This window comes from Dendropsophus ebraccatus, chromosome 2, assembly GCF_027789765.1.
Source record: "Dendropsophus ebraccatus isolate aDenEbr1 chromosome 2, aDenEbr1.pat, whole genome shotgun sequence".
Classification (NCBI taxonomy): Eukaryota; Metazoa; Chordata; class Amphibia; order Anura; family Hylidae; genus Dendropsophus; species Dendropsophus ebraccatus.
In genome coordinates, this window is record NC_091455.1 from 112,429,384 (window position 1) to 112,456,639 (window position 27,256).

Sequence of the window (27,256 nt, forward strand, 5' to 3'; positions counted from 1 at the left end):
ATCTTGGCCGGTACTTAAGTACCGGCCGGATGATCTTTCGGCCACGGAGCTCTGATGCGGGTGCATCAGCGCGCGCCCGCATCAGAGCTTGCCATAGCACACAGTGAAGCGAGCGGCCGGAGCCGCTCGCTTCACTGTGTGAACTGACAGGTCTTTCTGCGGCCGTAATTCACTAAATTCCGGCCGCAGAAAACTGACCGTTCACACAGGCGCCACACAGATCCCGGCCGGAGCGTATACGATGTGTGTACGCTCCAGCCGGGATCCCATTGAAAGTAAGGTTATGTTCCACCCCGCAAAGCTACGCCTGTAGTTCTGTGGCGAGAACTACGGCCGTAGTTTTACATAGTGTGAACATAGCCTCTAAGTGTAAGTGACATAGAGAGTCCCCTGTCACTTACCGATCATTGTAACGGACCGCCTGAGGTCCCTCACCTGTCTCCGTGTGGTCCAATCGGCGATCTGCTCACTGAGCCTGCTCACGGAGGCTCAACGAGAAGATCGCCTATGACACTGATCAATGCTATGCCTATGGCATCTGTCTGGCCGCAGAGTTCTGATGCGGGCGCATCAGCGCACGCCCGCATCAGAGCTTCCCCCTGCACACTAGTGTGAACTAATTGTGTGAATTAATTGAATTGCGGCTGTAGAAACTGACATGTCAGTTATTTGCGGGGCACCACGGGATCCCAGCCGGAGCGTATGCGCTGTGTATACGCTCCGGCCGGGATCCCATTGAAACTAAGGCATTGTTCCACCCCACAAAAACTACGGCCGTTGTTGCCATCGGTAACAACGTCCATAGTTTTACGTAGTGTGAACATAGCCTAAACCTGTATGTGTATGTGTTTGGGCTGACCTATTGAATAATGGTATCATGTTGCTTTTACCTTATTAGTGCATTACGTGGACACAGGAACTCCCAAACGTTACCATATTGCATTCTTTTTTACGATTTCACTAATTTATATCTTCATAAATAATAATTTTTGGGTTCCATCATACATGTTATGGCAGAATGAAAGACGCCATTACAAAGTTCAACTACTCCTGTAAAAAAAAAACCTTACATGGCCTTGTTGATAGAAAACTGGAAGTGCTAGAGCTCTTAGAAGTGGAGGAAGGAAAAAACAAAAATGTAAAAATAAAAATTTGCGCGGTCCACTGGGTCATTTTGGGCTTGGTCCTCAAAGGGTTAACGGTTCACTGTGTTCTCACTGCCATGCTGTTGCCCAGAACCAGCCTGTCTTGGAACCAGATATCACAGAGTAACCAAATAAGGGCGTGTGGATTGTATGCTTTGACAAGTCAGAGCTGTTATGGTGGTTCCAGGGACTTAACAACACTAGGCAAATAGTTTTAATGTTATAGCTGATCCGTGTATATAGGGAATAATTGCCTAATTTAACTCAGCATGCAATGTATAGTATGCAATACAGATAAATATTGGCAAAAAACAGCAGCTAGAAACCATTTTAAATCAATCCAAGTTCTAAACCATTTTTTTTTTCCACTCAGCATTTTTATTTGAAGCTACATTTTATCACTTGCAGTGCATGTCAGTTGAGCTCATTTTTCTTTATCATTCAGCAGCTGATGCCTGTGATACTATATTTTCAGATAATCGAGCTGTTGTTTTTAGTCAGGAGTCAGTACAGCAGATTCCAACATAATATATGCTCAGTAGTGGAAAATGATTTCATCTCATCTTGGGGAGCAATTCTGGTGCATACCTTACAAAGACTTTAAGGCTTAGTGTTAATAGTGTCATTGCAATTCATGGCTAGTCACAGTTGGTATCAATTCAGATTTGGTACTTTGTTCTCGGTTTAACTGTAAAGAAAAAAGGAAGATTTCAAGCAACACCAAAATAAAAGTATTTCTGAGTGACGGTTATATTTTCCATTTGTAAGAACTGAAAATGTAGCAAAAAAGTACAACTTGAATTCAGCTATCAGCTTTCCACAAGTAAATGATAAATGATTCATTACAAGAAATGCTTTTGTACCAAGGCAGAAAATCATTTGGTTGTGCTTTATTATTACAATAAAGTTGCTTATGCTTACCCCAGGTAGGTTATTTATTCTGTTGTATTTTTCATTAGGATGCAGAAAATAACAGGTTTGACTGCGAAAAATTAGTTTCATGAAAACCCAGTAATTTGAAAGAAAAACAAATGTGATTGGGGGAATTTATTACATTTCTGCATTTATGGTGTCTAAAAGACTCACATTATTTGCTTCTCTTGTCACTTGCCAAAAGTTATAAAGCGGATTGGGTTTAGAAGGAAAAGTGTGATTTTCCACTGACCAAAAGATTTCAAACAATGTTCTCCAGAAACGTTGGTGCATTTTATGCCAGAATACTTTGACATTTTTTGACAATTTTAAAAATTTTAAATTAAGTCTTTGGATTTGTTCATTTTAGAGGCTATATAGACTGGCAACTGAGTGCATCTTTTATATACTATTTATAAGTGTCAAACATTTCCAATTTACAGTTACTGTTGTAATGAACTTACCTTTCCATACTCTCACAGTCTCCTCTGTGCAGGTCCACAGCAGACAGGAGTGAGGCAGGGTGACATCTTGACTGGCAAGCCAATGGGAAAGCAGGAGCAATGGGCTAGTCAGAGGCGAAACTGTTATTTCAGGCTGTCCCAGGGAGTAAGATTTGAAATTAATGTTACCCATTAATATATACAGACCTGAAGGCTAAACCTGACCTATTTATTTCAAGGACAGAAGAAAAAGGACAAAGGTTTCATGAGTGGCCCCATCCTTTTTATTACTGTACATTTGAGAAAGGTGTGTGGCATGCCTCAGATACCCAATCAATAATTAAGAATACCACTGCAAATGCCCCCCCCCCAAAAAAAAAAGAAAAAAAAAAAAAAAATTTGGACAGTTATATAATGGAAATGTATGAAACCAACATGTGCACATATGTATCTACACGCACAGAAACTACATGCAGAAATGCATCAGTAAGCACATTCACTCAGTTTCAATTTATTTACCTGATAGGTAGGGGAGAGTGGGGTCAGGTGCAGGCAAAAGCTGTGAGCAGGTGAGCAGGTGTTAGAATAGGACAAAATTCAGAAGTCTAACTGATAAATAGTCATCCTCACGTAATGTGTATCTAGTACAAATCTGACAGGCTAAGGCTGGGGGAGGGGGTAGTGGTGGAGATGTACAGTAAAGATGCATATTGAAAGGGTGTAAAATAAAGTTGTTTATTGAGGTCAACTATTCATTCCTTCTAAGTCTCTGATTTACTTTTGATAATATTCTACCATTTTGTCATCAGAGAGAAGTAAGTGTGGTATCCTATCATGGGTGTTACAGATATATACACTCTTAGCAAAAGTCTGTACTTATTGCATTATTATGGTGATGAAGAAGTACTAAAGTTCGCCACTAGATGTAGAAGCTGCACAGCTGAAGGATTGTAAAGGGTTATTGTTTTCCTGTTTGTCACCTAAATCTGTAGACCGGTAGGAGTCTTGCTTTCTTCTTTCCTATCACCTCCCTCCTCTCCTTCTGTTGCACTCTTTCACCCACTCTTAGCGCACCTTACATGCTGAGAGTAAGTAAGTCACATGGGTGGAGGAGGAGCATAAGTCTTTTGTTCTGGACATTGTGGAGAAAGGACACAAGCCAGATATCTCTCCAGAGTGGTCCAATCTTGGTCCTGGCCCTCTGCCAGGTCCCCGTACCTCAGTTCAGTCTTAGTCAGAACCCCGTATGGGAAGGACGCAAGACAGTACACTGCTAAAAAAATTTCACAAGTAATACTATAAAGCACTATGCACTGTTAGACTCCTTTTAAGAGAGGACCAGCCAGAGAAAACCTCAAACCATGCAGTGGACAAGGAGAAGACACAGAGCAGGACAGTTTTCACTAAAGAGCCAAAGAGCTAGGAACTAACCCAGGTAACAACATCTGGGGCCTTTGTCACCCATTAGGAAGGTTTAGCGGAGTTTAGGGGGCATAAGGTGGTGGGAAGACTAATTCAAGGTCAATACATGGGCACAGATGTTCTTCTTCTAAGTATTCTACCTCATGCTCCAACATCCCGGCAGAGCACAGTACTACACGGCTTGAAACTCTCTTGTCATCCTCCTCTCTGCTACTCTGCCTCTTGTATCAGATCTGGTTGTTGTATTGCCAAGTATTTATTGGAACTTTGTTAAGTGTGCTTCAAGTGCTTTATCTAAAGAAACACACATCGCAACCTTGGGACATTTCCCCTTTCTGTGGTTGGTGGGTCCTATCATCCAGGAGGGTCACAATACCACTCTGGCCATCCGTGATATTAACCCAAGGGACCCAGTAACAACTAAAAGCAGGTGAGCCATCACACCTGTATGCCCTCCAGGCACTGGCGTCATGAGACAACACTCCAAGGTCTCGGCCAACCACCACCAGAATGGAGTCACAAATGACCACCTAGCAAGTGACCGGACGCTCCACCGATATAACATCACACCGGGGGTACACCGCAGAAGTCCTTCACTCCTGACTAAAAACCTTTAGTCATTTAGACTATTTACTCATAGGTCATAGAGAACTCATCATTTTTAATAATTAGAGCAAAGTCAAATACAGTACATGTTAATTCATATCCTGTATATCACAAATAAAAAAAGACCCCTTATATGAATATTAATACATTTGAAGATATACAATCTCAGTTTGTATGGATTATAAATATGTAAAAAAAAAATTGATAATAAATTTAAGGGGTACTCCAGCATGATAAAATTGTATTTAATTGAAACTATTAACCCAAGATATATGACTTTTATTTATAATGTTATGACAAATAGTCCTCGCTTCTGTGGCTTTTCTGGCTTTTTAACATTGACAGGAAACAGAAAAGGGAAGGACTACAACACTTCTATTTACCCCCAGCTTCTCTCCCCCTTGTCAAAGCATCATCTCCGATGTCACAGTAGGCTTGGCTGGATCTCTCACCCCCTGAGTGATTCACCAATTTACTATCTCTGACCAACCCTACAGCCTACACCTGAACAGGCTGGTGTTGTAACTTCAATGATTGTGCAAAAGTCTGCAGTGAAATTAGGGCTATGTTTACAAATGTCACACATTTTGGAGTTTCATTGCAGTACTGCAGCACCTTCACATAAATGAGGCAGTAACAGAATTAAATGATGCATAAATGGCACAGAGGATCAAAACCAGCACTGCCAATCCCACCTGGACAAAAAACTAAGCATAAATAGTATATCCTATGTAAGATAATATCCGATAAAGTCTTTATGGTGGGGCTCAACTTCAAAGATAAAAGATGCTTGATCCTAATACGTGTATACTGTAGATGAGAAGAAAAAAAGGCACAAATTTAATTGAAAAAAAGATTACTTTATTATAATATAAGCATTACAGGTAGAGAACACAGTGTGTTGTGTGGTGTTACAGGTGGAGAATACAGCGTGCTGTCTGGGTGTAACAGGTAGATAACACAGTGTGTTGTGTGGCTGTTACCGGTAGCTAATACAGCGTGCTGTGTGGTGTTACAGGTAGAGAATACAGCGTGCTGTGTGGTGTTACAGGTAGAGAATACAGCGTGCTGTGTGGGTGTTACAGGTAGAGAATACAGCGAGCTGTGTGGTGTTACAGGTAGAGAACACAGTGTGCTGTGTGGGTGTTACAGGTAGAGAATACAGCGTGCTGTGTGGTGTTACAGGTAGAGACTAAAGCACGCTGTGTGGTGTTACAGGTAGAGAATACAGCGTGCTGTGTGGTGTTACAGGTAGAGACTACAGTGTGCTGTGTGGTGTTACAGGTAGAGAATATAGTGTGCTGTGTGGTGTTACAGGTAGAGAATACAGCGTGCTGTGTGGTGTTACAGGTAGAGAATACAGTGTGCTGTGTGGTGTTACAGGTAGAGAATACAGTGTGCTGTGTGGTGTGACAGGTAGAGAATACAGCACGCTGTGTGGTGTTACAGGTAGAGAATACAGTGTGCTATGTGGTGTTACAGGTAGAGATTACAGCGTGTTGTGTGGTGTTACAGGTAGAGATTACAGCGTGTTGTGTGGGTTTTACAGGTAGAGAATACAGAGTTGAGTGGTGTTACAGGGAGAGAATACAGCATGCGGTGTGGTGTTACAGGTAGAGAATTCAGTGTGTTGTGTGGTGTTACAGGTAGAGAATACAGCATGCTGTGTGGTGTTACAGGTAGAGAATACAGCGTGCTGTGTGGTGTTTCAGGTAGAGAATACAGCGTGCTGTGTGGTGTTACAGGTAGAGACTACAGTTGCTGTGTGGTGTTACAGGTAGAGAATATAGTGTGCTGTGTGGTGTTACAGGTAGAGAATACAGCGTGCTGTGTGGTGTTACAGGTAGAGAATACAGTGTGCTGTGTGGTGTTACAGGCAGAGAATACAGTGTGCTGTGTGTTGTGACAGGTAGAGAATACAGTGTGCTGTGTGGTGTTACAGGTAGAGAATACAGTGTGCTGTGTGGTGTTACAGGTAGAGAATACAATGTGCTGTGTAGGTGGGTCCACAATGAAGTGATGTAGGAAGTACTGCAATTAACCCCTTAAAGACAGAGCCAATTTCGATTTTTGCACTTCCGTTTTTTTCCCCCTCCTTGTGCTTAAAAGGTCATAGCAGTTGCTTTTTTTCACCTAGAAACCCACATGAGCCCTTTTTTTTTTGCACCACTAATTTAACTTTGCAATGACAGGCTGATTTTTTTTATAAAGTACACTGCAAAACCAGAAAAAAAAAAAAAGGTGTGGTGAAATTGAAAAAAAACAAAAACAAAAAAACACATTGTTTATTTTGTGGGTATTTGTTTTTACGTTATTCGCCCTGAGGTAAAATTGTCTTGTTATATATGTTCCTCAAGTCGTTACAATTACAATGATATGTAACATGTATAACTTTTCTTTTATGTGATGGCTTGTAAAAAATTTAAACCATTGTTAACAAATATACGTTCCTTTATATTGCTCCATTCCCAGGTTTATAGCGCTTTTATCCTTTGGTCTATGGGGCTGTGTGAGGTGTAATTTTTTGCGCCATGATGTGTTTTTTCTATTGGTGTCTTGTTTACGCATATGCTGCTTTTTGATCGCTTTTTATTACAATTTGTCTGTATTTGATACGACCAAAAATTAGCAATTTTCCACTTTGGGATTTTTTTACGCTTACACAGTTTACCGTGCGAGATCAGGAATGTAATAAATTAATAATTCGGGCGATTACACATGCGGCGATACCAAACATGTTTATTTATTTGTTTATTTATTTTTATTTATAACATGGGAAAAGGGGGGTGATTTAAACTTTTATTAGGGGAGTTTTTTTTTTTTATTAATAACAACACTTTTTTATTTTTTTTACACATATACTAGAATCTTGGGGGACTTCTAGTATATGCACACTGATCTTACATTGAGATCTATGCTGTATAATTATACAGCATCGATCAATGAGATAGGCACTCGATTGCTTCCGGCTGCTGCAGCCGGAAGCAATCAAGTGCCGAGCCGGGATCAGAGCCATTACGGCGCAGACCCCCGCCCGAGCAGGATGTGTTTTTTTGGCAGTTGGGGGGGGGGGCTGCTTTTAATTATTTTCATGTCTGTAGTGAGTTTGTATGTTGCCATTGCAGTGAGCTGTTGCATTTTTTTGTGATAATGGATGATTGCCAAAGGTTTCTTAAACCAGGTCACCCAATCAGTTGATTTAAAGACTAGTATCAATTTAAAGTGGTTTGTCTGGACACATAGGGCGACATGTATCATCCGGCGTATGGATGATTTTCGTCGGAAAGTGCCGATTTGCGTATTTTTTTATTCGCAAATGGCCGATTTGCGAACAAAATATTCATATATCGGCACTTCACGCCGAGTACGGGGGGCGGGGAGGGTGTGTGGAGGGGGCGTTACGGGGGGGGGGGGGCGCTGACTCCGAGTCCGTGCGATTTATCATTTTTTTGGCGCTATAATACGCCGAAAACCTACTTCACCTTTCAGGTGGCGTAGGTTTTCGGCTGTGTGCTCCGACAAGCACAGGATTTATGTAGAGGTGGTCCGCCTCTACATAAATCTCCGTAGCGCCGGAGATGCGGGGACATTTATAAGTCCAACGTAAAAAATGCCGGACTTCATAAATGTCCCCCATAATTTAAACATTATTGATATACTAGAAAATGTACCCGGCGCTCCCCGGGTATAAAGTGTCAGTGTCCTGTATACCTGCAGGGTCGTATTTACCATTAGGCACCCATGGTCTGGTGTGTAGGGTAGCACCTTGCAGAGGGGCAGTACCCTCCTGTTCAGACTTGCCAGAAAATCTGGTGTCTTTTCGAGGGGGGTATGGCGGTATTGGTCTGGTATAGCGGTGTTTTCCAGTCACAGTATGGCGGTATTGGTCAGGTCTGGTATGGCAGTGTTATTCAGTCACAGTGTGTCGGTATTGGTCATGACTGGTATGGCGGTGTTATCCAGTCACAGTATGGCGGTATTGGTCAGGTCTGGTGTGGCTGTGTTATCCAGTCACAGTATGGCGGTATTGGTCAGGTCTGGTATGGCAGTGTTATTCAGTAAAGTGTGTCGGTATTGGTCATGTCTGGTATGGCGGTGTTATCCAGTCACAGTACGGCTGTATTGGTCAGGTCTGGTGTGGCGGTGTTCTCCAGTCACAGTATGGCGGTATTGGTCAGGTCTGGTGTGGCGGTGTTACCCAGTCACAGTTTGGTATACCTGTCCTGTAGTGCCCTGTATATACATGTACTGTATAGATGGAGTAGGGGGTCCTGTATATACATATACTGTATAGATGGAGTAGGGGGTCCTGTATATACATGTACTGTATAGATGGAGTAGGGGGTCCTGTATACATGTACAGTATAGATGGAGTAGGGGGTTCTGTATATATATATGTACTGTATAGATGGAGTAGGGGTTTCTGTATATACATGTACTGTATACATGGAGTAGGGGGTCCTGTATGTATATGTACTGTATAGATGGAGTAGGGGGCCCTGTATATACATGTACTGTACAGATGGAGTAGGGGGTCCTGTATATACATGTACTGTATAGATGGAGTAGGGGCTCCTGTATATACATGTACTGTATGGATGGAGTAGGGGGTCCTGTATATACATGTACTGTATAGATAGAATAGGGGGCCCTGTATATATATGTCCTGTATAGATGGAGTAGGGGGCCCTGTATATACATGTACTGTATGGATGGAGTAGGGGGTCCTGTATATACATGTACTGTATAGATGGAGTAGGGGGTCCTGTATATACATGTACTGTATAGATGGAGTAGGGGGTCCTGTATATACATGTACTGTATAGATAGAGTAGGGGGTCCTGTATATACATGTACTGTATAGATGGAGTAGGGGGTCCTGTATATACATGTACTGTATAGATGGAGTAGGGGGTCCTGTATATACATGTACTGTATAGATGGAGTAGGGGGCCCTGTATATACATGTACTGTATAGATGGAGTAGGGGGCCCTGTATATACATGTACTGTATAGATGGAGTAGGGGGCCCTGTATATACATGTACTGTATAGATGGAGTAGGGGGCCCTGTATATACATGTACTGTATAGATTGAGTAGGGGGTCTCCCAGTTATTACTGTGGATGTTGTGAGGCAGCTTCCCTAGCAACCATTGCTCCCTGTGAAAATGAAAGCAGTAATCCTATTGGTTGCTAAAGCTCCAACTGCCGTGTCTGCTGCAGCTAATTATATCACCTGTGTTTGCAGTGAGGAGATTTTCCCATTCATCTCTATGGGGCGCCTCTCTTTCCCCTCCCCCTCCCCTCCTGTACATCTGGCGGGGACGGGACCTTCGCAATAACCTTCCTGGGCACCCAATGTATCTGTGTGCCAAATTTGGGGTCAAACGGTTCAGGCGTTTGGAAGTCTATAGAGGACAGACAGACAGACAGACAGACTTTGATTTTTATGATATAGATAACCAGAAATACTCATCTAACTATTTAAATTTTAATAAACACAATATATATATATTTTTTTTTTTTACATTTTGTTTTGTTAAAACGAAAAGTTATATGCCAAGATAAAATCTTTGGTTCTTTCATATTTTACAATGCTTTCTTCTTTAAAGTAAATATGTGACTCATAAGTAATCCTAGTTAACATTTTTTTTTATCAATATACCTTTGACAGACTTTCTTTTGCATACATTTATAATGAAAATTATTCCTTTATAAATATTTTCACAGAACATTACCAACTGTATGTTCCAGAATCAGCCCAAGTTGGGTCCGCTGTTGGGAAAATCAAGGCTAATGACGCAGATATTGGACTTAATGCTGACATCAGATACTCCATTGTCAATGGAGATGGTGTTTTTTCCATATCCACGGATAAAGAAACAAGAGAGGGAATCCTTTTGCTTAAGAAGGTAAAATATTAACTTTGATTATTTGCAAAAATAATTCTCTTATAAGCAGTGCTGTAAATCTATTCATTCCTGACTTGCAGACAACATGTTAAAATTGGTCCACTAGCGTGTATCAAGATAGCAATTAAGATGAAATAAAAATGTTGTACAAAAAGATAAGTTGTCTCTATCTGAAGTAATATACTCTGCCTGGAAAGACAGATTCCTGCTGCCTATGCAATGGATTTGTTCTTAATACTATAGTTTGCTTAATAGTTTCATATGTAAGAAAGTCTCTATAGAGTCTGATTTATTATAGATGTGTAAGGTTAGTATCTGTAATAATGTAATGATCTTTTACTTCCTCGGGATAGTCTCATGTGGAACTGCATCTTCCTTAATCCACCCACACACACACTTTCTCTTCTGAATTATCATTACATAAAGGTCTTGCCTTATGTCATCTTGTTATAATGGAATGCTATCATTATGGAAGAGACATTCTCCCTTAGGCATTGTGGAGGATAAGCAAATTAGAGCTTCAGTCTATTATATAATATAGTACAATCTAAGGTGAACAAAGCTAGTCTTTTTTTTTAAGACAACATAATTAGAAAGCAATAAATATACAACAGAGTTTTAATGTGAAAGTCAGAGGTGTGTGGAGGAAAAAGTACTGTGCTGAGTAGAATAGCCGTATGGTGTTTGGCCATAGTGTTTATAGGTGAATGTGAAAACAAACATTTTAAGAGTCATGCACATAATGTTATCAAAAAGGCTGTCTGCTTTGAATAGTTCCAACTTAAAAAAGTTTTATGACATTAAATGGGTATTCTACTTTTTTTTTTTTTTATTTCAGCTATTGCTGGGGCCATAACAAATATTTTCAAAATACAAGAACAAATCAGCTATTTACATTTATTTATTTATATTTTAGCCTTGTTCTTCTGCAGGTTTAGCTGCATCCCCTGTTTGGCTTATTCAGGTCCTCTGCTGCTGCTTTCTTCTGTCTGCTTCCAAGAATAGAGCTTGGAGCAGGCCTTGACCACTTAGTCATTTTTTTTTGTTATATTACAGAGGGTGGTTACCCATTGGGGGTATGACTGGGGGTGCTCATATGGGAGTTAGTAACAACTGGGGGAGACTAACTACCAGTCTGTGAAGAATTGATATCTACCAATATACTGTATGGTCATCCAATAGTAAGAAAGAAACAGCACTCACCATCAGATCCGTGCAAAATTCTGCTATTGATTTATTTCAACCGTCCATGTTGACAAGCATATTAACAGGTAAGAAGCCAGCAATTCATAAAGGCAACCAAACCTGCTAATATGCGTGTCAACATGGACGGTTGAAATAAATCAAGCACAGAGTTTTGCATGAATCTGGTGGTGAGTGCAGCTTCTTTCTTACTATTGGATGTGTTGGAATCTATACTTTTTCATATGGCTGAAAACCCCAGCAGAAATATTTGCCCGCACTACTATGTCCAGCATATCCACTTGATAGTGGTTCATTAAACAGTCTCCTAGAGGTCCTTTACATCTGTGCCTTGCTTGGTGTATACTGTATGGTTACTGTATATGAGAAAATTGGTTTTACTATAGCATTTTATTGAGCAATATATTCCTACAATAAACCAAAGGTCTGCCAAAGACCCTAATAACACTTTTCCATTACAAAGACAGTGCCAATCCAGAAAAATATGCAATACTTTACTAATCTCAACAAAATATCATAAAATCTATATATTAGAAAAAGAAAAAAAATCATGCAAATATTACAGAGGGTGGTTACCTTTTGGGGGTATGACTGGGGGTGCTCACATGGGAGATAGTAACAACTGGGGGAGACTAGCTGTGCCACATCTGTGCCAGTCTGTTCCTTGCTTGGTGTATACTGTATAGTCACTGTATATGAGAAAATTGGATTTAGTATAGGATTTTATTTAGTAATATATTCCTATAATAAACTAAAGGTCTACCCAAGACCCTAATAACACTTTTCCATTACAAAGGCAAAGCCAATCCAGAAAAAAATATGCAATACTTTACTAATCTCAACAAAATATCATAAAATCTATATATTAGAAAAAGAAATAAAAAAATAACCATGCACACAGGAAGGTACTATCACAGAAAAATATATAACAACTTGTTACATACCATCGAGATGAAATTGTAAAGTGCAGAAGTGGCAAACAGGAGTAAACTAGAAAAAGAATGGTTGATTCTAATTGCATTAGCTACAGAACTTTTTGTATCCAATAACCACATCACAGTAATCACAGTTATAGCTCTGAGCCCAAACTGAATATATGATGCCTATAGCACTATTGCACAAGTCATCAGCCTGTATCTCCCGCATGGAATCTGCATACATAGTATGTTCAATCAGAGGACATGCCAATTTCATATTTTGTCAGTTATGTCAGTTATTTTCACTGGTTTGACCTTTTGTTTCTACCTTTGCAATGCAAAGGTTGAAAGATGCTGGAGATCTGGTGCAGCTATCAATGCGTACAGGATCTGGGACTGTAAATGAAAAATTTAATCAGTATAGCGTTTTTAACATAAGGCGGAAACAACAAAAGCGCAAAAAAGAAAAAAAAGGCTGTTTTTAAAATGTTGGGGGTTTTGCCTTTACCACATGTAGGCTATGTTTATTCTATGTTTTTTCCACCTGTGTTTGAAAAGAAAAAAATTACATCCAATATTTTGAGTTCAAAATGACGTCCAGCATTTCGTTGTTTGGCTGCCTGTCAGTCCAATGATGGATGTTAGTACATTATTCTAGTTTAGGTGGACTAATTGGCCTTTGGGTGTATCTTTAATTGAAAAGTCCATTGAATTTCATAGTAAAGACAGTGAAAGGACGGTGAAAAAAGAAAACCTGTGTGAACAACTAAAAAAATAATGTCCGCTGTTTGCAAAAAAATTCCAAAAATAATTGTCAAGATCATTATTTTGACGTCTGTGAAGACAATGTTTGCTATTTTATACACTGTGTGCATTGGAAGTCCATCATTCCATTGACTTCAATGCATTGCATTGAAATCAATTAAATTGCGTAAAAAAAAAATATATTTTTAAGTAGAAAAAGCATATGCTTTTTTTGTGTTTTAAACATAGTGTGAATATAGCCGTAAAGTGTCATATGATAAAACTTACATGTTATCTATATTCCTCATATCAGTACGATTACAGCACATCTGGCACAGAAATTTGCTCAATTAATGGCTATTAGGGGCGGCCCCAGCTGCTTGGTGGCATTGTGTATAGAGCAGGCTCGAGTCCTGAGCCCACTCTATACAATATTGATGGCATCAGGACAAGCACATTCGCCCTATGTCGTCAGCCAGATAAATGAAAAATTTTGGTTCCAATGACAACCAATAACAGCAGCGCTTTCATATTATCTTAGCAGTTTAGACAAAGACAGATGTGCTGTTATTGTTTGCTATGTGCGACAAACTGTTTTTCTTTTAGACAGTTTGTCTATATTAAAGTGTTTTTAGGGTGGAATATTAGGGTATATTTTCCGTATGTCATCTACAGTCTTTTTAAATTAACACTGATTTAGCAAACTCTCCTTAGGTCTCATTTTTTGAATATGCTATTGTAATCTTTACTATATTGTATTAAATCATCCCAGCTACGCTAACTGTGAGCCATTGGATTGTAAAACACTTCACTCTCTATATTTTATATTTAGATGTTTTCATTTGTTACAGTTCCAGTAGTTATGTTTTATTAGTGTCTTTATTTTCCCAGAAATACTAAACTCGGTCTCAGCTCTCCAGACATGACTGTATATGCTTGGCTTCCCTTATGATCTAGCTAAGGGAACATCTAACTGAAAGCTATCCAAAACAAGATGGCATATCTCCAGGCCTTGGCAGTCAGTCCACACCATTTTGATGAAGTGAATAAATTTGTTACATTTTATGTTAAAGCCTTCAAGGTGAATGGCAATAAGACACTGCTCCAAATAATGATCTAGGGGTACAACTAGCTGAAGAATCTTATATCCTGTAGCCTCAAAATTTAGAAGTGTAGGTAAGAAAGAGAAGGTATTAGAGAGTAACATTAAAGGACTTTTATGATTAACTGTACAACTAAACCTATAACCAGAGCTATTTAGAAACAACTCCTCAAAGCAGGAAAATAATTTATTTTAAGTATTGCCAACTAAAAGTAAGAGCAATAAGCACAGGTATCCCTTGTTTAAAAAATGCCACTACATTTCTGCTATTAAAGCAGCAACAATACCATAATTGTTTTGATGGTCATTACTGTAAACTATGCTATACCTTATACAAGCATATGCTTTCTCTATATCATAGTAGTTACTAGTACAGACTCAACTATTCTTCAGTGACTTGTGACAATAGTATGTTAATAACTGACTGGTGAACTCTTTCTCTGGCCTGTTTGCCAGTTTAATTTACAGTGTTGGCTCTGTGGTCTGTAAAGCATGCCTCGTCCTTGACAATAAATTAGCATTCTCCATCTTATTCCTGGAGGTCACTGTTGCAGTGTCAATTTGTGCATGCAGCATCTGGTCTTTGTTGGTCATTTCTAATGTTCAAAGTATCCTCATTTGCCTAACCCTGATAATAATCTGCACAATATATACCTAATTATGACATTTAGCTAGAGAGTAAAAATTCCTTGGAGTGATTCATTTCACACTTGACATTCAGATGGGCAATGCTAATTTTAAATATGTCCAATTATTTTCAAATAGACAATATAGATCATGGCATTTATATAGTTAAATGACCTGCATTTGAGTGATCTCTAATGTCAATTAATATGTACCAATGCCAATTGCTCTCTGTAGCATCATACTCCCCCACTTGACCCATGACGTACCTATAGGTCATGAGTCAAATAGGGTTAATGACATTGAAGCAATATAGGCTCCTTAGGAATGGGGTCCTATTTAAATTATATAAATGTGTCTGAGAAACTACATTAAATGTTTCATACATGCACTATAGAGCACTGCATTATAATTATCCCAAAAGCTTAACCCTCTTCTGGACCGGGCTAATTTTCGTTTTTGCGTTTTCATTATTTCCTCCTTGTGCCTAAAAGGCCATGGCACTTGCATTTTTAAACCTACAGACCCGCATGAGCCCTTATTTTTTGCATCACTAATTGTACTTTGCAATGACAGGCTGAACTTTTGCATAAAATATGCTGCAAAACCAGAAAAAAAATTATATGCGCAGTGAAATTGAAAAAAAAAAACACAATTCTTTTTCTTTGTGGGGTTTAGTTTTTACGCCGTGTGTCCTATGGAAAAAACTTATTATATATGTTCCTCAAGTCGTTACGATTACAACGATATGTAACTTGTATAACTTTTATTGTATCTGATGGCCTGTAAAAAATTCAAACCATTGTTACCGAATATATGTTCCTTAAAATCGCTCTATTCCCAGGCTTATAACCCTTTTATCCTTTGGTCTATGGGGCTGGTGTTATTTTTTGCGCCATGATGTGTTCTTTCTGCGCATATGCGACTTTTTGATCACTTTTTATTACAGTTTTTCAGGATTTGATGCAACCAACAATGTGCATTTTTTTGCGCTTCCGCCGTTTACCGTGTGAGATCAGGAATGTGATTAATTAATAGTTCGGGCGATTACGTATGCGGCGATACCAAACATGTTTGTGATTCAAACTTTTATTAGGGGAGGGGGCTTTTTATTAATAACATCACTTTTTTGGAAACTTTTACACTTATACTAGAAGCCCCCCTGGGGAACTTCTAGTATAAGTGCACTGATCTCTCATAGATCCGCCACTAGACACCAGGGAAGTGCTGCATCTGGTAATCGGATGCAGCTGTCATCTTTTACAGCTGCGTCTGATTACCTTATTAGCAGGCACGGCAATCGGACCATGCCCGCTAATAGCCGCGGCCCCGGGCTACATGAGGCACATGAGGGACCGCAGCGGTTCAGAGCAGGGTCGCCGCACGGCCCCGCTCTGAATGCCCGCACCCGCGCGAAGAAGTACAGTTACGTCCTCGTGCGGGAAAGGGTTAAATCGAGTATAGTTAATAGATGTATGCCCTATATTATAATAAAATTCCTCATCCATCAGAATTCTGTTGTAATTCTTGTGTTGAAAATTTGTGTTTTATAATCTTGAAAAGAATGTAATAGATGCTAAAAAATGGATTCTGCTGTATGCCATTTACCTTTGACTTACACTATAAAAAATATACTTAAAAACTTATAGGTACTGTATTTAGATGGACACACTATCATACACTATTATGATGTTCTGTATATTTACAACATGAATGCCATATTTTTTGCTCTAAATGACCAAAGCTTCTAGAAGGTCAGCTATCACTGCACGTCTCCAAACTGAACTCACATGCTGAAAAACACTCGCACAGCATGATGCTGCTACTACCATCATGCTTTGGTGTAGGGGAGATATTGTGCAGGTGATGAGCACTGCCTGGTTATCTCCAAAAATGAGGCTTAGAATTGGAACCAATAGGATATTGTTTTATCAGACCAGAGAATCTTGTTTTTTTACAGCATGAGAATCATTTAGATGCTTTTTGCAAACTATATGGGCTTGCATGCATGTTTTACTGTAAAAGATTGTATATACACTCACCGGCCACTTTATTAGGTACACCATGCTAGTAACGGGTTGGACCCCCTTTTGCCTTTAGAACTGCCTCAATTCTTTGTGGCATAGATACAACAAGGTGCTGGAAGCATTCCTCAGAGATTTTGGTCCATATTGACATGATGGCATCACACAGTTGCCGCAGATTTGTCAGCTGCACATCCATGATGCGAATCTCCCATTCCACCACATCCCAAAGATGCTCTATTGGATTGAGATCTGGTGACTGTGGAGGCCATTTGAGTACAGTGAACTCATTGTCATGTTCAAGAAACCAGTCTGAGATTATTCTAGCTTTATGACATGGCGCATTATCCTGCTGAAAGTAGCCATCAGATGTTGGGTACATTGTGGTCATAAAGGGATGGACATGGTCAGCAACAATACTCAGGTAGGCTGTGGCGTTGCAACGATGCTCAATTGGTACCAAGGGGCCCAAAGAGTGCCAAGAAAATATTCCCCACACCATGACACCACCACCACCAGCCTGAACCGTTGATACAAGGCAGGATGGATCCATGCTTTCATGTTGTTGACGCCAAATTCTGACCCTACCATCCGAATGTCGCAGCAGAAATCAAGACTCATCAGACCAGGCAACATTTTTCCAATCTTCTACTGTCCAATTTCGATGAGCTTGTGCAAATTGTAGCCTCAGTTTCCTGTTCTTAGCTAAAAGGAGTGGCACCCGGTGTGGTCTTCTGCTGCTGTAGCCCATCTGCCTCACGTGCGACGTACTGTGCGTTCAGAGATGCTCTTCTGCCTACCTTGGTTGTAACGGTTGGCTATTTGAGTCACTGTTGCCTTTCTATCAGCTGGAACCAGTCTGCCCATTCTCCTCTGACCTCTGGCATCAACAAGGCATTTCCGCCCACAGAACTGCCGCTCACTGGATGTTTTTTATTTTTCGGACCATTCTCTGTAAACCCTAGAGATGGTTGTGCGTGAAAATCCCAGTAGATCAGCAGTTTTTGAAATACTCAGACCAGCCCTTCTGGCACCAACAACCATGCCATGTTCAAAGGCACTCAGATCACCTTTCTTCCCCATACTGATGCTCTGTTTGAACTGCAGGAGATTGTCTTGACCATGTCTACATGCCTAAATGCACTGAGTTGCCGCCATGTGATTGGCTGATTAGAAATTAAGTGGTAACGTGCAGTTGGACAGGTGTACCTAATAAAGTGGCTGGTGAGTGTATACATAGTATATAGTATATATAGTAAAGCTATGTGGAGATTGCAGCTAGCAGGAGACTGTTGTGCTCAGCCATATGCTTCTTATGGCTTGTTCTAATGATCTCTGCAATGGGACCCCATCCGATCAATGAAACCCCAATCGATCAAAATTCCTATGCTCATCAAGCCGCCAGTGCTGGATCCAATCCTGGGAAACTGGGAGAAATAATCCAGGATTGGATTTAGCTTTTCCCGACATCCTGGGAGGTGTGACAGGGAGCGGAGCAGCACTGAAAGGCTGGCAGCTTGATGAGCGGAATGCAGGTCAAACAAAGCATTTCGCCTTGTTTAGCTGAGTAATTTGCTCATCTCTACTCTTGTCATGTCTCTTTGACATATGAAAAGTTTCTTGAAATACCAGGGACACCTTCACACCAGCTTCTCACAAGTATAATGCTAAGATATTTCTGGCTCGACCATAGATTTGAACTCACATCACCATAGAGATCTAGCATAGGGATCTAAGATGCTGTCTGTTTTACTGATTCAATCACTGCCTTAGACCACCTGTTTTCAGTTGTCTAAACCAGGGGTGCGTCTTATAGTCAGGTATGTCTTATAGTCATAATCTGGTAATTTAAAAATAAATAAATAACCTTACTGTGGCTGCTGGTGCTAGTTGCAGTAATAAACATTGTTAGAGTTAAAGAAAATAAATACAAATATGTTTATATTTAATGCATATTTACACTAAACACTAAAATTAAAAAAATATATTTTTTTTTATTTCATTTGGTTATTTTTGCTAGTATTTTTTAAAGGAATTATCCAATTTATACCTTCCAGCATCCTTTTCCCTCTAATTAATGGAATATGTAAATACCTATTAATATAAACAATGCCTTATTAAGTACCTTGATGCATTAGTAAACACTTCCTTTCAGTTTGTTATCCTCTAGAGTCACAATATAATAAAGATTACAAAACATTGAGAGATGTGTCAAATGATTTCTCTATTCACAAGGTAATTTAAACACCAACTAAGGAAAATGATTAAGTCCATAGCATGTTTAGTGGTTCTATTATCTCTTCCTGCATAGCAATTCAAAGTTAACTCTATTATTTGCTTGGCAAAGGTTTATTAAATGTATTTATTTATTAATTTTTAATTGATCGTTTTAATTTAGCATTGTTTATTTTTCAACAACATATAAGAGTTTTGGCACTTCATCTTGTCTTGTTATTGTACTATGTACGCGCTGCTCCACTGTAACATGTTGTTTTTTCCTTCTTGGCGAGAGTTCATCTCTTACATGAATGGCACATGGTTCTCTGCAGTTTAAACATTGCTTATTCCCAATGGTGCCTTTTGTCCTCTATCAATACACTTTGACCACAAAAGCACAAAAGTGTACAGTTCTCAAACTATCTACAGCCGGCATGGCTGTAAAAAATGAAAGCCAATAGTCATACCTTTTTGCAACTGATTTTACCCATTACAGCAACAATTATATACGTGCAGGGTGCCTATGGCACACCTTATATGCTCACCAAGTCAGTTCACAACACATGACTTTCTTCATAAGCTACATGCTGACAGGGTCGAAAGTAGGCAGTAGCTATAATAAAATAATATATACTTGATGTTGGCCATCCTACCAATAACAGATAACCCAAAGGAGACACCACAGGAATGTTGAGCAGTTATGCCACAACACTATGTATCAAACACTCCCACAGCATGATGCTGCCACCATCATGCTTCAGTGTAGGGAGGATATTGGGCAGCTGAGGAGCAATGCTTGTTTTCCTCCAGAAATGAGGCTTAGAATTGGAGCCAATAAGATCCTGGTTTCATCAGAACAGAGAATCCTGTTTTTGACAGTGTGAGAGTCCTTTAGATGCCTTTTGAAAACCTTATATTGGGGTTTAATGTGTGTTTTAGTGAGGAGAGGCTTCTTTCTAGGCACTCTGCCATAAAGCTTCTCTTTTATTTACATACAGGCTCTTTGGAGCTCATCCAGAGTGACTATTTGGTTCTTGCTTGCCTCTTTCTAACCAAGACCCTTTTGCCCTAATAGTTTAGTTTTCATTTGTGCATGTGACAATCATAATAAACACTGAATAAATTAAGATAATTGTGCATATCACAACTTTTTTATTTTTATGCTGTTATAATTTCAATGTTGAATGTCATAAAGATGAGTTCAAAAAGGCTTTGATTGGCACACTGGGGAACTGAGGAATCTTGGTGGGCCAAAGCTACAGTGGCATCAGCCCAAGTGTCAGTCGAACACCAGGTTCTGCAGCTAGCATTTTATCTGCATGCGTGCTTAAGGCATAGAGGGGCCTAACTACTATATATATGAACAGAGGGAGCCTAATCACTATATGGGATCACAGAAGGGCCTATCTACTATATGGGAGCACAGGGGGGACATAACTACTAAATGGAGTCCAGAGGACACCTATACTTGATGTGGACACAGAAAGGCCTAATTGCTGTACAGGGTGCACAAAGTGATCTAACTACTATATGGGGGAAGAGAGGGTCCTATTTCCTACCGTATATGGAGACACAGAGGGGGCTATTTTTCTATATGAAGGCAAAGCACAGGGGGGGGTATCTGAAATATAAGAGCTTACATGGGGTCTTTTCACTATGTGAGAACATAAAGGGGACCTTAGTACATTTTAAGGGCCCAAATTGGGGCTAAATACTTCATGGGTCAACAACTGTTCACCATTACAGTGTGAGGGAATACAGATGGAGGTTTGTAATGAGATGAGGATGGTCCTGGAATGAAGAGTCTAAAGTGTTTGTTCAGCAGATTCTGCTGAGACAACGCATCACCAGAAGTCCTCCTAATCGCTGTGCCAGGTAGAGAAGAAAAGAAAAAGTAAGCAACTCCGATCAGAGAAGACACAAGCTTGTTTGTCACTGGAAATAACTGCACTTTAATCAGTTATATGGTATGCAAAGCCTGTGGTGCTTGTGTTACTGCATGAAACATAAGATCTCTGGTGGTGGGCCGTAAGTACTGTAGGGGTTTTGATGTGTCTTTCAGTAATGTATTGCATTTTTCATTGCACATTTTTGCATATTTTGTCCTTTGGAGGAATGTGCAAACAAAATATACAAAAATTACAATGAAAAATTGACAGCATACTGTCAGAGTTCCCTTGCAGTAACCTATTGCATTATTTCATAAAAAATTTTGTACATTTTATTTACACCTCCCTTGAAGGTGAACCAGACAACCCCTGCTCTGCCGAACAGGGGGCACCTGGTTAAAACGAATGTACTATCGGGTACATTCGCTATAAGTTTTACCCATGCATAGATCAGAGCCCGGGCAGGGGAGCCGGTCTTGTGGTCCTTTTCTTTAACCGCAGACCGGTTCCCGTGTATGGCACCATTCTATTCACGGGTAGCAGGCCGGGGGTAAAGTCCTGGAGGCAGGCCGGCCCGCCCCCAGTAGGAGGAAACTGCTGCCGGCCCACCTCCAGTTTAACCCTGGCTCGGTACCCATGAATAGAACAGCGTTGTACACCAGAACTGAGCCGCAGTTCAAAAAAAGGACAGCGGCACCGGCTTCCCTGCATCAGCGACGTTCTATGTATGTAGTATATAGTATATACCGCTGATCGCTTGTACTGGGACCCCACAGGGGGCCCCCCGATCACTGCCCTATGCTCTCCGCTACCTCCGGTGGCGGAGAGCATGGGTTTTTCATTCATTTTAACATTTTGATCACTGTAAACAGATATACTCTGTTCACAGTGATGGCAGCGGCCATCTTGGATCTGATGGCCGCCGCAGGGAGGGGGGGTTAGTTACTGGGGCACTAGGGGGGCTGATCTGGGGTCTGATTTAACTTATTTCATCTCCCCCCACCGTGGATTCACAGTGGGGGGAGATGAAAAGCACCGGAGGCACCGGCCCGTTAGTGACCGCCGTATCGCCAGTCACTAAGGGGTTAATGAGGGTCGGCTGTGGGATCGCAGCTGATTCTCATTACCTCCGGTGCTGGACACACATGAGAGCGGGATCGCTATCTCTGCAGCGATCCCGCTCTCATCACAAAGCCCCCTGAAGTCAGGAACATATATATACATTCCTACTGCACGGGGTATGTGCAACAGGAACGTATATATACAGATTGCTGAGGTGAATGGGTTAAAGTCCTAGAAAACCTCTTTAATATTTAAAAATATCGGACTAGCATGTGGACTATTTTTAAAAATTATCCAATATTTTTAGTACTGTGAGAAAAAAACATTTTGTATCTATGCTATATTTAAACGTTTACTATTAATGTCTTTTTTTATCATACTGAATGACTTTCATATAAAAAGTCTTTATCTGAAACAGGTATTTGGATTTTCCTATATTACACCTTAGAGCTCCAACTAATGAAGTTAATCTATAATCCTAGAAATAGAAAATCTAATTTCATTATTTATTTCCTCCAGCTATGCTACACTGTATGTGAATAATTGCACGGTAAATGAAACATGCCATATGTCCGGATTCCTAAATGCTAATTAACACTAAAACTTGGAGCAGCAAAGAACTACGACAATCTGTACTGTGAGCTAAAGTCTATATTTGTTTTTGCTTCTTGATCGAGTAAACTATAGACCGTGTAGCCTATTTGCCATTATATTATTTGTCATAAAATTACACTACATAATTTTATTACAATGAACTATATTTATTGCATTACCTTGCTGTGCTGATATAATAAACCGGTATTCTCATATTCTCATTCTTGTAGGACACAGTTACATATTTTTGCAAATACATTCATTTAATAAACTTGCCTCCTTCTCCTGATATGCAGCCTTTTTTTCCCTATCGTTGACAGATTGTTGTATACTGTAGATTATAGACCACCACTCTCCTCTAAAGGCAGTAGTTTGGCTCATGTACAGTATATATAGTTATAATATCACTTTATAGAAATATTGTCCATATATACCGTAAAATATAAGCAAGGATGTACACAACTCTTTGTGTACCACCACAATGATATACTTTTTTTTTTGTAAGATTAGACTTTTACTTGTGACGTCCACACATTTACCCAGTGAGTGGGGTAGGTTCTCATTACATGGGACCCCACCATTGATCTGCTTATGCAGTTTTTAGGATTTTTTTTTTCTGGCATGATTGCTCCTACAAGTATAATTATATTAGTTGACATAAAACTACACCTTTAATCCTTTTATCCAGTTTCATATTGTTATAGCCTAAAAAATCTGTAGTGAATTTTAATGTGCTTTTTTGTAGATATATTGGGGAAAAGCCAGTTTTCTCACGTAATTCAGTAAAAAAAAAAGTATGGTGTTCAAGCAGAACACAATGGTCACCGTGGCCAAGAGCATCCATTTCTAAATACGCTTTGATTGGTTACTATCCAAGACAAAAATCATACACTTTTAGTCTCAGACAGAGTGACACATCAGGGCCAAAATGTATGAAGCCGCTGTTCCACTTAGGCACTTATACACACTAAACAGAGCTCTGAATAAGCAGTGGCAAAGATTAGTGTCAAAGATTAACTTATGGCCCTATTCCACAGGCCGTCTAGAGGAGCAAACGAGCGCTCTCAGCGTCTCAGCGCCTGCTGCCGATGCTCCTATTCAACGGATACAGCAGATCGTTGCTGTATGAGTCACTTGTTTTTCAACATGTTGAAAAACAAGCGACTTCAATGATCAGCCGACATGAACGATGTCAGGTTGATCGTTGCACTCTATTCCACGGGACGATTATCGGCCGAATACAGCCGGTAATCGTTCTGTGGAATAGGGCCTTTAAAATACATTGGAGGGGGGGGCAGGGTGAATTTAAGTATCAGGCTATGTTCCCACAATGTCTTTTTACGTGAAAAACGTCCATCTTATTATAAAGACGTACGTTTTTAATGATCGTGATCACTAAAAACATCAATCTTTACCAAAAGACAAACGTTTTTCAAGTTACTGAGTACTTTTTTTCTTTCATTTACTTAATTTTAGTTTTTTTAGTCCCTCTGTGGGACTGCACAGTATAATCATTGGTATCATTTATATAATTGTCAGTATATCAAAGCCTTGGCAAGCCTGGTGGCTAATGTTAGCTCCTTAGCTGCTATTGTAACTATTGGCCCTATTGTAACTATTGGGCTGTCGATGGTACCAAATCCCTAAGATACCACAGTTCCTATGAACTCACTCATCTTCATTCCTGACAGTTGTAGCATGCTCTCAGGGTATGGATGTACAGCGACAATAATTGTGCTCAATCTAAACTGTATTAGCCTTGGTCATTAGCATAAGCAAAGAGTTAAAACCATTATAGAAATATCATATATCAATAAAGATAAACTACAAAACTAGTCAAATCCCTCCATCCTTCAGAGGCTATGTTTACACAACGTCTTTTCCTTTCTGTTTTTGAAAAGAAAAAATGATGTGCAACGACAGCTGTTGGTATATTATTCTAGTTTAGGTGGACTGATTCGACTTTGGGTGTGTCTTTAATTGAAAAGTCCATTTAATAGGGAAAAAAAAAAGGTGAAAGGACGGTGAAAAAAGAAAAACTGTGTTAACGACTAAATAATAAAGTCCGCTGTTTGCCAAAGACATCCAAAAATAATTGACCTAATCATTATTTTGACGTCCGCGACGACAACGTCCGTCATTTTATACACTGTGTACATTGGACGTCTGTCATTCCATTGAAGTCAATTACATTGCGGCAATAACGGACATCTTTTTAAATAAAAAAGGCAGCCGCCTTTTTTCTTGATGTTGTGTGAACATAAAGTACAGGCAATCTGCTCTACATAAAGCCCAACTTTCACATACTGGCCTCCATACCAATGGAACAATAATTGTAACAATAATGCGCAGCAGTTGCTTCAATTTTGAAAATTTCAAACCTGGAATTTTTTCTAGCAGGAAAGCTTTGAATAAGTTTTCACTACTGTTAAGGTGAGTATAAAGTATAATTGACCTAACCAACCTCTTGCAAATAAATGATGCCTAAACTTACCAGATCTCATGATGACCTGATTCACAAGGTTAATAACGTGAAAGATGAGCCAGAGAAGCAAGCACTAATAATCTCTGATGCGGTGGACCAGTCACACAGGAATAATGTAAGACTATAGAAAATACCTGTCTTGATTCCAAATGGCCAGCTCTACTTAGAAATGGAAGACACAGTTACTGCCCTTTAACCAGGCTTAGCCAACATGGAAAAAATATTTAGAACATTCACACCATTTCTGTAAGCCAAACTGTAGTCTCATCAATCACCAAAGATATTATAAACTATTTTTTTCTTTTGATGTAAAAAAAAAAAAAGACACCTTCAAGTACAAAAATTTATGGAATTCCCGACTACTATCAAAGCTTTTAGAGATCGTTTTGTATGTTATAGTTGGGACTTTGTAGTTATATTGTTGGTACAAAAACTTTTGAAGACTATAGAGCTGCACATTCTTTGACTGTTCAGATGAAGGTAGAAGCCCACACTAAACACACCTTTAGGCTATGTTCACACTGTGTAAAATAACGGCCATAGTCATCGCCGCAAAACTACGGCCATTGTTTTGAGGTTCACTAATATGATTGCAATGCAATGGAACTATGGCTGTTGAATGCACACTAAGTATGAAATAACGGCCGTTGTTTAAACGTCCCCGTGAAAAATTAACAGGTCAATTATTTCCGGACGGTAATGCTCCAACAAAGGCCGTGAATTTCAATGCGGCCGCGGACGTAAAACTTATATCTGCCAAATAAAACTTGATTTTGATGTAAAAAAAAAAATTGAGTGGTTTCTCGGGCTGGGCGCAGTATTTAAAGTAAATTACCTGCTTAAAAACATGCTAGGAAGCAAAATTAAACAACGGCCATAGTTTCACGACAAGCCCGTACGCTCGTAATTCTACAGCCATAGTTTCGGCCGCAAAATAACCACCGTTAAAAACAACGGCCGTTATTTTACATAGTGTGAACATAGCCTTAAATGTATGGATGGACTGTAGCAATATTATATGACTTATGGTTTGTTAATATAGTTATGTTCCTTTTGGGTTTATAGCTTCAGAAGGATGGGTGATTAATTTTTTGGATGGGATTTTCCTAATAGTTTCTAAAGATGAGTGTTTATCCCCACCAAAATAAATGCATAGTAAATAATCCATTTAATGTGTTTAAAAATACGCATAAAATTGATCCTACTTGATTTACCAGATATTAGGTCTTAGAAAAGATCAATTTGACTCCATGCCATCTGAGTTAGCTGCTTGATATGGCACATCTGTCCTCTACCTCATTTCTTTAATTTGCTAGCAAGATTTGATGTGTGTTATACTAACACCTCTCTATTTGATAATTGTAAATTTTTGCACTTCTTGTTCACATGCAAAATTTTCAAATAGTACAGTTGTAATACTTCACATTTAAGTGATCATACTGAAGTAATGATAGGATATCATAAAGCCTGCCACTTAACCCTAGTTACCTTGCAGTAAGAAAAGTAATAATAAAATATATTAGAAACAGGAAGGGGGTTCAAGTGTTTCACATGACTGGCATTATATTTTAACTAAAATCTTACTGGGACAGATCAGTAGAGAATGAACTCCTTGTTCTCAGCTGGATTTCTACAAGACTTTATTTCAGGAACATGCAGACAACGCTGTATACTAACAAATGCTGGGGAAAGATTTACTGGGTTTAGTGGTACTCTATAACAGGGGTGGGCAACATCCGGCCCCCGAAATCTTCTGAAGCAGCCCATGGATGCGTCCGCCATGCAGAACACCCTCCTGTGTATGGTGGGCGTTGTGAGCAGTTTAGCATTAAATTTGGCAGCCGCCAGACACCGGATTTGCCATGTGTGCCCTGCACAGTGCACTCCTGTGTCCGGTGGGTGCTGCGCACAGTATAAAATTGAGTGCGGTCGTAGACACAGGAGGATGCTGTGC

The 27,256-nt window shown here is 39.7% G+C and overlaps 1 protein-coding gene and 1 long non-coding RNA gene across 2 annotated transcripts in view; one reads left to right on the forward strand and one right to left on the reverse strand.

Annotated features, from left to right (window-relative positions):
* The window catches only part of LOC138784621 (cadherin-18-like), a 295,998-nt gene that overhangs the window by 190,425 nt on the left and 78,317 nt on the right, over window positions 1–27,256 (forward strand). The window contains exon 5 of the mRNA XM_069960244.1: window positions 10,260–10,441. Within this exon, the coding sequence (XP_069816345.1) occupies window positions 10,260–10,441 (182 nt within the window). The remainder of the gene's footprint in view (window positions 1–10,259; window positions 10,442–27,256) is intronic.
* On the reverse strand, window positions 1,579–12,319 carry LOC138784623 (uncharacterized). The gene is made up of 3 exons (XR_011361891.1): window positions 12,221–12,319; window positions 2,522–2,654; window positions 1,579–1,833 (listed from the first exon to the last, which is right to left on the reverse strand). It is a non-coding gene; the product is annotated as an uncharacterized lncRNA (long non-coding RNA).